General features: G+C 45.3%; 1 protein-coding gene across 1 annotated transcript in view; it reads left to right on the forward strand.

Moving 5' to 3' along the window:
* The window catches only part of LOC311119229 (protein eyes shut homolog), a gene marked incomplete at both ends in the record, with an annotated part of 168,718 nt that overhangs the window by 93,906 nt on the left and 62,604 nt on the right, over window positions 1-12,208 (forward strand). Inside the window, one exon of the mRNA XM_084193955.1 lies at window positions 6,611-6,783. Coding sequence (XP_084050081.1) covers window positions 6,611-6,783 — 173 coding nt within the window. The remainder of the gene's footprint in view (window positions 1-6,610; window positions 6,784-12,208) is intronic.

Here is a 12,208-nt window from a genome sequence, read left to right on the forward strand (position 1 = left end):
CACGTGGTGCGGAGACAGATTCTCGCCACGCCACTTGGTAGGAGCGACCGTTCAGGTAGGACGCAATCCAAGAGTGAGCCGCGCCGGAGATGCCCAGCTCGGAGAGGGTGGAGAGGAGGATCTGATGGTTCACAGTATCAAAGGCAGCAGACAGGAAGGACTAGAAGGACAAGAGCAGAGGAGAGAGAGTTAGCTTTAGCAGTGCGGAGAGCCTCCGTGACACAGAGAAGAGCAGTCTCAGTTGAATGACCAGTCTTGAAACCTGACTGGTTTGGATCAAGAAGGTCATTCTGAGAGAGAGATAGCAAGAGAGTTGGCTAAAGACGGCACGCTCAAGAGTTTTGGAGAGAAAAGAAAGAAGGGATACTGGTCTGTAGTTGTTGACATAAGAGGGATCGAGTGATGTTTTTTTGAGAAGGGGTGCAACTCTCGCTCTCTTGAAGACGGAAGGAACATAGCCAGCGGTCAAGGATGAGTTGATGAGCGAGGTGAGGTAAGGGAGAAGGTCACCGGAGATGGTCTGGAGAAGAGAGGAGGGGAAAGGGTCAAGCGTGCAGGTTGTTGGGCGGCCGGCCGTCACAAGTCGCAAGATTTTATCTGGAGAGAGAGGGGAGAAAGAAGTCAAAGCATAGGGTAGGGCAGTGTGAGCAGGACCAGCAGTGTCATTTGACTTAACAAACGAGGATCGGATGTCGTCAACCTTCTTTTCATAATGGTTGACGAAGTCATCCACAGAGAGGGAAGGGGGGGGGGGGGAGGATTCAGCAGGGCGGAGGTGGCAAAGAGCTTCCTAGGGTTAGAGGCAGATGCTTGGAATTTAGAGTGGTAGAAAGTGGCTTTAGCAGCAGAAACAGATGAAGAAAATGTAGAGAGGAGGGAGTGAAAAGATGCCAGGTCCGCAGGGAGTCTAGTTTTCCTCAATTTCCGCTCGGCTGCCCGGAGCCCTGTTCTGTGAGCTCGCAATGAGTCATCAAGCCATGGAGCAGGAGGGGAGGACCGAGCCGGCCGGGAGGATAGGGGACATAGAGAGTCAAAGGAGGCAGAAAGGGAGGAGAGGAGGGTTGAGGAGGCAGAATCAGGAGATTGGAGGGAGAAGGGTTGAGCAGAGGGAAGAGATGATAGGATGGAAGAGGAGAGAGTAGCGGGAGAGAGAGAGTGAAGGTTGCGACGGCGCATTACCATCTGAGTAGGGGCAGAGTGAATAGTGTTGGAGGAGAGCGAGAGAGAAAAGGATACAAAGTAGTGGTCGGAGACATGGAGGGGAGTTGCAGTGAGATTAGTAGAAGAACAGCATCTAGTAAAGATGAGGTCAAGCGTATTGCCTGCCTTGTGAGTAGGGGGGGACGGTGAGAGGGGTCAAAGGTAGACGTAGGGAGGTTGAAGTCACCCAGAACTGTGAGGGGTGAGCCATCCTCAGGAAAGGAACATGTTAAATAGTAACATTTAATATGTTAAATGTTCACCTTTTAATGAAAATAGATTTGCAATTTCTTAAAAAACAATGTACTGCCTACTATATCATAATTTAGAGCATGGCGCTTGCAACGCCAGGGTTGTGGGTTCGTTTCCCACGGGGGGCCAGTATGAAAATGTATGCACTCACTAACTGTAAGTCGCTCTGGATAAGAGCGTCTGCTAAATGACGTAAATGTAAAATGTAACAAGTCATCAGCTGTTATTTAAATAAGTGTGTAAATGACTTGGACGTCTGCTCACATTGAGAAACATTGTTGGGTCATTCATTCACTAAGTGTACGTCCCAAGTGGCTCCTTATTCCCTGGATAGTGCACTTATTTTGACCTGAAGCTGGGACGAGACCGTCATGATCACACTGACCACCACATGGAAGGGGATGAGAATTATCATCAAAGAGGAGCCTCGCTGGATCATCTTCTCCAGTAGTGACAGAGATAGTGCTCAGAGATAGTGCTCAGAGATAGTGCTCAGAGAAAGTGTTCAGAGAAAGTGCTCAGAGGTAGTGCTCAGAGATAGTGCTCAGAGTTAGTGCTCAGAGATAGTGCTCAGAGATAGTGCTCAGAGAAAGTGCTCAGAGATAGTGCTCAGAGATAGTGCTCAGAGAAAGTGCTCAGAGATAGTGCTCAGAGATAGTGCTCAGAGATAGTCCTCAGAGATAGTGCTCAGAGAAAGTCCTCAGAGATAGTCCTCAGAGATAGTCCTCAGAGATAGTGCTCAGAGATAGTGCTCAGAGAAAGTCCTCAGAGATAGTGCTCAGAGATAGTGCTCAGAGATAGTGCTCAGAGAAAGTCCTCAGAGAAAGTCCTCAGAGATAGTGCTCAGAGATAGTGCTCAGAGATAGTGCTCAGAGATAGTGCTCAGAGATAGTGCTCAGAGATAGTGCTCAGAGAAAGTGCTCAGAGATTTGTGCTCAGAGATTTGTGCTCAGAGATAGTGCCAAAAGTAGGGCCACTATATAGGAGTTAGGATGCCATTTGACTGATAATATTTACCACCATTAACAGTCTGTGTGACATTGATGCTGAAAACAGGACTTGACTTTACAGTCTATTTTCCTTCCTTCTAAGCAGCAATCCATGCAGTCATTCCAACAGTTCTAAATTCCAGCGACAGAAGGTAAATATTTAATTTCTGGAAGCCAGTTTCTGGTGGAGAAAAGGAAGGAAAATACATCCCGCAGTGCTGGCTGCTCAATGCCCATTATTAATGTATAGATGAGAAACCCCACCAATGCCTCCTGTATCTGATATTATACCTTTGAAAAGTGTGTGGCTCTTACAGAGGAGCTTATGAAGTGTAAATAATATGATAGCCCACCCTCCACTTCTTCTCCAACCCAGAGATAATGTAACCGCATGAATATCAATTGAGAAGAGGAGGAGGAGGAGGAGGAGGGGGATAGGATAGGAAATTATTGTGTATACTTTTTGGGCCATATGTTTGTTTTGCTCAACCACTCCCAATCATTGGTTTGCTGCAGGTTATTGTTTCCGTCCCAAATGGTGCCCTATTCCCTCTATAGAACACTACTTGTGACCAGGGTCCATAGGAAATAGGGTGCCATTTGGGACACCGGTTATTATCTGCATTCACTGAAAGCACAGATGTGTTTACATTTTGGTACGAAGTAGAAAGGGGCAGAACACACACACACACACACACACACACACACACACACACACACAGACACACACACACACACACACACACACAGACACACACACACACACACACACACACACCTGCTGTTGAATCTGACGTGTTATCTGAATTAAATCTATAACATAACACCTATCCATCTCCTCAACCAGCCAGTCAATCCATCTAACGCGGCAGCTCCTTTCTGCAGAACTCAAGTACATCATACTGGATGTATTCCATCTGGGGCTGATCGAGATATTGTTCATATTTTTGCTCATCTCTGTTGATTCATCACAGTGTTGAATACAGTGTTTGCATCCATCAAGTTGTTGATTACTTGATCATCTCTTCTCTCTCTTTCAATTACATTTACATTTAATTCAATTTCAATGTCAATTTAAGGGGCTTTATTGGCATGGGAAACATATAGATAGAAATAGATAATAAACAAAAGTGAAATAAATAATAAAAAATGTACTGTAAACATTACACTCACAAAAGTTCCAAAAGAATAAAGACGTTTCAAATGTCATTTTATGTCTATATACAGTGTTGTAACAATGTGCAAATAGTTAAAGTACAAAAGGGAAAATAAATAAACATAAATATAGGTTGCATTTACAATGGTGTTTCTTCTTCACTGGTTGTCCTTTTCTTGCTGCTGTGATTTCACACTGTGGTGTTCCACCCAATAGATATGGGAGTTTATCAAAATTGGATTTGTTTTCGAATGCTTTGTGGATCTGTGTAATCTGAGGGGAAAATGTGTCTCTAATATGGTCATACATTTGGCAAGGGGTTAGGAAGTGCAGCTCAGTTTCCACCTCATTTTGTGGGCAGTGTGCACAAAGCCTGTCTTCTCTTGAGAGCCAGGTCTGCCTTCGGCGGCCTTTCTCAATAGCAAGGCTATGCTCACTGAGTCTGTGCATAGTCAAAGCTTTCCTTAATTTTGGGTCAGTCACAGTGTTCAGATATTCTGCCACTGTGTACTCTCTGTTTAGGGCCAAATAGCATTCTAGTTTGCTCTGTTTTTTTGTTAATTCTTTCCAATGTGTCAAGTAATTCTCTTTTTGTTTTCTCATGATTTGGTTGGGTCTAATTGTGTTGCTGTCCTGGGGCTCTTTGGGGTCTGTTTGTGTTTGTGAACAGAGCCCCAGGACCAGCTTGCTTACGGGACTCTTCTCCAGGTTCATCTAAATAAAATCATCTCTCTGTAGGTGATGGCTTTGTTATGGAAATGTAACCCTTTTTACTTTTGTGGATTGGGGTGATCAGTCCTTTGTTCCAAATATTGGGGAAGATGCCAGAGCTAAGGATGATGTTAAAGAGTTTAAGTATAGCCAAGTGGAATGTGTGTTCTGTATATTTTATCATTTCATTGAGGATACCATCAACACCACAGGCCTTTTGGGGTTGGAGGGTTTGTCTTTTGTCCTGTAGTTCATTCAATGTAATTGGAGAATCCAGTGGGTTCTGGTAGTCTTTAATAGTTGATTCTAAGATTTGTATTTGATCATGTATATGTTTTTGCTGTTTGTTCTTTGGTATAGACCCAAAAAGATTGGAGAAGTGGTTTATCCATACATCTCCGTTTTGGATAGATAGCTCTTCGTGTTGTTGTTTGTTTAGAGTTAACCAATTTTCCCAGAAGTGGTTAGATTCTATTGATTCTTCAATTACATTGAGCTGATTTCTGACATGCTGTTCCTTCTTTTTCCGTAGTGTATTTCTGTATTGTTTTAGTGATTCACCATAGTGAAAGCGTAGGCTCAGGTTTTCTGGGTCTCTTATGTTTTTGGTTGGATAGGTTTCTCAATTTCTTTCTTAGGTTTTTGCATTCTTCATCAAACTATTTGTCATTGTTGTTAATTGTCTTAGATTGTCTGGTTGAAGTTCTTTGATTTGATAGGGAAGCTGAGAGGTCAAATATACTGTTTAGGTTTTCTACTGCTAAGTTTACACCTTCACTATTACAGTGGAATGTTTTGTCCAGGAAATTGTCTAGAAGGGATTGAATTTGTTATTGCCTAATAGTTTTTTGGTAGATTTCCACACTAATTTCACACTAAATCTGTAGCATTTCTTAATATTATTTAGTTCTTTGTAGAGGTTGACCTGGTCGTAAAGGCTGTTCAAGTCCAGGGTGGAGTGGTGGGCCAGGTAGACATTAGGTTTTGAGGCACAGTCTGGCAAAATGTTTACATTCACCCGCTGTATGGTAGCAAGGTGAATGTATTTTCGTGGTAGCAGGTTGGAGATAACCACTTGTGCGTTGGGGAAAGTGGAAGAAGCTTTTTCAATCACTCCCTTGAGTGCTGTGGCCACCCTTTCCTGCTGGGCCCTCAGGTCATTTGTGCCCGTGTGAATTATGATGTGGCTGGGGGACCCTAGTCTGTCCTCTGACAACAGCTCCAGGGCATGCCTAGTGTTTGGGCACCAGAGTTTAGCCACTTTGTGTTTGGGAAAAAGTTTCCTCTTGAATGTATTTGCCAGCAGACAGCTCTCTCAGACAGCCGTAGAGCAGACAGCTCTCTCAGACAGCCGTAGAGCAGACAGCTCTCTCAGACAGCCGTAGAGCAGACAGCTCTCTCAGACAGCCGTAGAGCAGACAGCTCTCTCAGACAGCCGTCCATCTCCACCTTCTGCCCTCCGAGTCTTGTTGGGGGGGTGTTGTTGTGCTGGTCTGTTTTGTGGGTCTGTTCTGTCTGGATTGTGTGGACTAGCTCTCTGAGCTCCACCATGTCTCTCTCCATCTCTGTGATTTTACCCCTCTCAATGATGGAGGAGCAGTGCAGTAGTGGTACCTGGGTGTGTTCAGTGCTGAGGGGGTGACTATCCTCGTCTGCAGGACAGTTTGAAGAGGTGTGATCAGACTCACTCAGGATGGGGGAGTCGTCACAGAGAGAGAGCTTTTCCTGCTATGCTCTCTCTTTGATCCAGTAAAAGTCCTGCTGGAACTGCATGAGGAAGCCCTGCACCATTACTGTCCCAGACTGGTACACGTTGACAGAGGTTGTTTCAAATTCCTCAATGTCTAGTATTAATGTCTAGAGAGAGACTAGTATAGTCTAGTCTCTCTTTCTTTCTTTCTTTCTTTCTTTCTTTCTTTCTTTCTTTCTTTCTTTCTTTCTTTCTCTCTCTCTCTCTCTCTCTCTCTCTCTCTCTCTCTCTCTCTCTCTCTCTCTCTCTCTCTCTCTCTCTCTCTCTCTCTCTCTCTCTCTCTCTCTCTCTCTCTCTCTCTCTCTCTCTCTCTCTCTCTCTCTCTCTCTCTCTCTCTCTCTCTCTCTCTCTCTCTCTCTCTCTCTCTCTCTCTCTCTCTCTCTCTCTCTCTCTCTCTCTCTCTCTCTCTCTCTCTCTCTCTCTCTCTCTCTCTCTCTCTTCCCTGTACCTAGATAGAAACCACATCACTAGAACTATCAGGGGCCATTTCCCCTTGGTCGTAATGATCTCTCCTCTCTGTGTGTGTCTGTCTCTCTCTCTGCCTGTGTATAGTGATGCAGAGGACTGGTTCTGTGAGTGCCCTCCTCTCTACTCTGGTCGGCTCTGCCAGTTCACAGCCTGTGAGTGGAGCCCCTGTGGTCACGGAGCCACCTGCATCCCCAAGTCTCACCAGGAAGCTGTGTGTCTCTGCCCCTACGGAAGACAGGGCCTGCTGTGTGATGATGGTAAGATATAGACATAATATATTATATATAATATATAATGTTATAGTTATACATAATACATGCATATCACAGGAGGCTGCTGAGGGGAGGACGGCTCATAATAGTGGCTGGAACGGAGCAGATGGAATGGCATCAAACACCTGGAAACCATGTGTTTGATGTATTTGATACCATTCCACTGATTGCGCTCCAGCCATTACCACAAGCCCGTCCTCCCCAATTAAGGTGACACCAACCTCCTGTGATGCATATCAGACATGCAGTGTGACAGGGCCTGCTGCGTAGAGGAAGGTTAGACCCATACATACAGTACTCTAATACCCTTTTCACACTACTGAGCCATACCGAGCTGTTAGTTAGCCTGGGTAGTCATTCACTCATTGACCATTGTTGCTGGACACTTGTTCTTGTTTGAAAGGACGGCGTTCGGTACGGCCAGCACGGTAAGGCTCATGTTGGCACAGATGTGTGTAAAGGATACAAAACTTCAGGGCATCAGACCTGGGTTCAAATAGTATCTGTTTTCTTTCAAATACTTCAAATGAGCTTGATTGACCTGGCCTAGTGCAACGGGACCAATAGAATAGTACCAAAAGTGCAAACCCCGCCCAGCTGGCACTCCAGGCAGGCTCAAATCAAACACTCAAAGTATGTGAAAGAAAACACATACTATTTGAACCCAGGTCTGCTCCACAGTCTCGGGGATCGGTTGAGAGGCAACAGTGGCGAGATGAAAGATAGTGAAGAACAGCAAGGAAGTAACAGGGAGAAGTTAATGAAATGGAAATCCTGTTGGGGGAAAAGCTTGTGTCTTCCTTTGCGAATGGATTTTAACATTAGGGTGATAATAATCAATAGCTTTACAAAGTGTATTTATCTACTCTGCTGGATGTTCCAGAGAGGCGGTGGAGCTCTGATAAGTTCTTAAAAGGATATTTTCTAAGTAGCTAGCTGGTTTAGTGTTTTGGTTTTCCAAGCGGTCACCTTCAATAAGGGTTAACCTACAGTCAAGGTCTGCGTCCCAAATGGTAACCTATTCCCTATAGGGCGGCAGGTAGCTTAGTGGGTAAGAGCGTTGTGCCAGTAACCGAAAGGTCGCTGGTTCTAATCCCCGAGCCGACTAGGTGAAAAATCTGTCGATGTGCCCTTAAGCAAGGCACTTAACCCTAATTGCTCATGTAAGTCGCTCTGGATAAGAGCGTCTGCTAAATGACTAAAATGTAAATGTAAATGTATATAGTGCCCTACTTGGGCTTTGGTAAAAAGTAGTGCACTATGAAGGGAAAAGTAGTGCACTATGAAGGGAAAAGTAGTGCACTATGAAGGGAAAAGTAGTGCACTATGAAGGGAATTTCGGGCACAGTGAAGGACTATGAATCCAGTAATGTTTCTAATTAAACTGATGTACAAGTTCACCCATTGGAGAAGACGCTAGGAGGCAGTTTGGTGGAGAGAGCCCTAATCTAATGAGGAGGCAGCTTGGTGGAGAGAGCCCTAATCTAATGAGGAGGCAGCTTAGTGGAGAGAGCCCTAATCTAATGAGGAGGCAGCTTGGTGGAGAGAGCCCTAATCTAATGAGGAGGCAGCTTGGTGGAGAGAGCCCTAATCTAATGAGGTGGCAGCTTGGTGGAGAGAGCCCTAATCTAATGAGGAGGCAGCTTGGTGGAGAGAGCCCTAATCTAATGAGGAGGCAGCTTGGTGGAGAGAGCCCTAATCTAATGAGGAGGCAGCTTGGTGGAGAGAGCCCTAATCTAATGAGGAGGCAGCTTGGTGGAGAGAGCCCTAATCTAATGAGGAGGCAGCTTGGTGGAGAGAGCCCAAATCTAATGAGGAGGCAGCTTGGTGGAGAGAGCCCTAATCTAATGAGGTGGCAGCTTGGTGGAGAGAGCCCTAATCTAATGAGGAGGCAGCTTGGTGGAGAGAGCCCTAATCTAATGAGGAGGCAGCTTGGTGGAGAGAGCCCTAATCTAATGAGGAGGCAGCTTGGTGGAGAGAGCCCTAATCTAATGAGGTGGCAGCTTGGTGGAGAGAGCCCTAATCTAATGAGGAGGCAGCTTGGTGGAGAGAGCCCTAATCTAATGAGGTGGCAGCTTGGTGGAGAGAGCCTTAATCTAATGAGGAGGCAGCTTGGTGGAGAGAGCCCTTGGCACAGAAGGCACACACACACACACACACACACACCACATGCCCACAAACACACACACACACACACACAGTCACTCTTTATCTATCTTTCTGACACACACACACACACGCACACACAGTCTGAGCTGAGTGCCTGGATGCCAAATAGAGTCCTTTAATCTTAGCGTGTCACACTGAGAGTGGCTGACATTTGAATTTAAATCCATATACCAACAGATACCATCACAGTCAATATATAGGGGCCCTGGTTTAAATCCATATACCAACAGATACCATCACAGTCAATATATAGGGGCCCTGGTTTAAATCCATATACCAACAGATACCATCACAGTCAATATATAGGGGCCCTGGTTTAAATCCATATACCAACAGATACCATCACAGTCAATATATAGGGGCCCTGGTTTAAATCCTGATACCAACAGATACCATCACAGTCAATATATAGGGGCCCTGGTTTAAATCCATATACCAACAGATACCATCACAGTCAATATATAGGGGCCCTGGTTTAAATCCTGATACCAACAGGTAACATCACAGTCAATATATAGGGGCCCTGGTTTAAATCCTGATACCATCAGATACCATCACAGTCAATATATAGGGGCCCTGGTTTAAATCCATATACCAACAGATACCATCACAGTCAATATATAGGGGCCCTGGTTTAAATCCTGATACCAACAGATACCATCACAGTCAATATATAGGGGCCCTGGTTTAAATCCTGATACCATCAGATAATATCACAGTCAATATATAGGGGCCCTGGTTTAAATCCATATACCAACAGATACCATCACAGTCAATATATAGGGGCCCTGGTTTAAATCCTGATACCAACAGATACCATCACAGTCAATATATAGGGGCCCTGGTTTAAAGTAGAGCACTAAATAGGGAATAAGAGGCCATTTGAGACGCAGTCAGCGTTTTCCTCGTGCTTCGTTTGGACGTGCAGCTACTTTCCCTAATGGTTAAGCTAACTCTTTACATACATGTTGTTATAGATACAGAGTGTGTAGGAAGGTATGTCAACATACATGTTGTTATAGATACAGAGTGTGTAGGAAGGTATGTCAACATACATGCATGTTTTGCCGTCTTCAAAAAACATGAATGATGGATTTTCAGCTCAGAAAGATCATTTTGAGAATGTTTTTTTTTTGTGTGTACTGTATTTACTATTACAGTACTGTACTGTTCAGTCTGTTTATTCACTCTGTGGAATATTGAAGGGTTTGTGGAGTTCAAGGTTAGCTACTGAGAGAGGGGAAAACATTAGGAAACAATATGGATGTGTGGTGGATGCTGTTAAGCACAATACCCTTTAGAAAAACATCAACAATATGGATTTTCTACACTGAGTGCACAAAACATTAAGAACACTTTCCTAATATTGAGTTAACCCCCCCACCCCCGCCCCCGCCCCCTTTTGCCCTCAGAACTTCCTCAATTTGTCGGGGCATGGACTACAAGGTGTTGAAATCATTCCACAGGGATGCTGGCCCATGTTGACTCCAATGCTTCCCACAGTTGTGTCAAGTTGGCTGGATGTCCTTTGGGTGGTGGGCCATTCTTGATACACACGGGAAACTGTGTGGAAAAAAATCCAGCAGCATTGCAGTTCTTTACACAACCAGTGTGCCTGGCACCTACTACCATACCCCGTTCAAAGGCACTTCAATATTTTGTCTTGCCCATTTACCCTCTGAATGGCACAAATACATCATCCATGTCTCAATTGTCTCAAGGCTTAAAATCCTTCTTTAACCTGTCTCCTCCCCTTCATCTACACAGATTGAAGTGGATTTAACAAGTGACATCCATAAGGGATCATATCTTTCCCCTGGATTCACCTGGTCAGTCTATGCCATGGAAAGAGCTGGTGTTCTTAATGTTTTGTCCACTCAGTGTCTTTTAAGCATGGCTTCTCTTGGAAATATGGATTTTATTTTCCACCACTTGTATCATCACCACCTGGGTGATAGAATGTCCTTTATGCCTCACCACCATCTGGGTGAGAGAACGTCCTTTATGCCTCACCACCACCTGGGTGATAGAATGTCCTTTATGCCTCACCACCACCTGGGTGATAGAATGTCCTTTATGCCTCACCACCACCTGGGTGATAGAACGTCCTTTATGCCTCACCACCACCTGGGTGATAGAATGTCCTTTATGCCTCACCACCACCTGGGTGATAGAATGTCCTTTATGCCTCACCACCACCTGGGTGATAGAATGTCCTTTATGCCTCACCACCACCTGGTTGATAGAACGTCCTTTAGTCCATCACCACCAACCTGGGTGATAGAACGTCCTTTAGTCCATCACCACCAACCTGGGTGATAGAACGTCCTTTAGTCCATCACCACCAACCTGGGTGATAGAATGTCCTTTATGCCTCACCACCACCTGGGTGATAGAATGTCCTTTATGCCTCACCACCACCTGGGTGATAGAACGTCCTTTAGTCCATCACCACCAACCTGGGTGATAGAATGTCCTTTATGCCTCACCACCACCTGGGTGATAGAATGTCCTTTATGCCTCACCACCACCTGGGTGATAGAATGTCCTTTATGCCTCACCACCACCTGGGTGATAGAATGTCCTTTATGCCTCACCACCACCTGGGTGATAGAACGTCCTTTATGCCTCACCACCACCTGGGTGATAGAACGTCCTTTAGTCCATCACCACCACCTGGGTGATAGAATGTCCTTTATGCCTCACCACCACCTGGGTGAGAGAACGTCCTTTATGCCTCACCACCACCTGGGTGATAGAATGTCCTTTATGCCTCACCACCACCTGGGTGATAGAACGTCCTTTAGTCCATCACCACCAACCTGGGTGATAGAATGTCCTTTATGCCTCACCACCACCTGGGTGATAGAATGTCCTTTATGCCTCACCACCACCTGGGTGATAGAATGTCCTTTATGCCTCACCACCACCTGGGTGATAGAACGTCCTTTATGCCTCACCACCACCTGGGTGATAGAATATCCTTTATGCCTCACCACCACCTGGGTGATAGAATGTCCTTTATGCCTCACCACCACCTGGGTGATAGAATGTCCTTTATGCCTCACCACCACCTGGGTGATAGAACGTCCTTTAGTCCATCACCACCACCTGGGTGATAGAATGTCCTTTATGCCTCACCACCACCTGGGTGATAGAATGTCCTTTATGCCTCACCACCAACCTGGGTGATAGAATGTCCTTTATGCCTCACCACCACCTGGGTGATAGAATGTCCTTT

Source organism: Coregonus lavaretus, assembly GCF_964263955.1.
Source record: "Coregonus lavaretus genome assembly, contig: HAP1_SCAFFOLD_347, whole genome shotgun sequence".
Classification (NCBI taxonomy): domain Eukaryota; kingdom Metazoa; phylum Chordata; class Actinopteri; order Salmoniformes; family Salmonidae; genus Coregonus; species Coregonus lavaretus.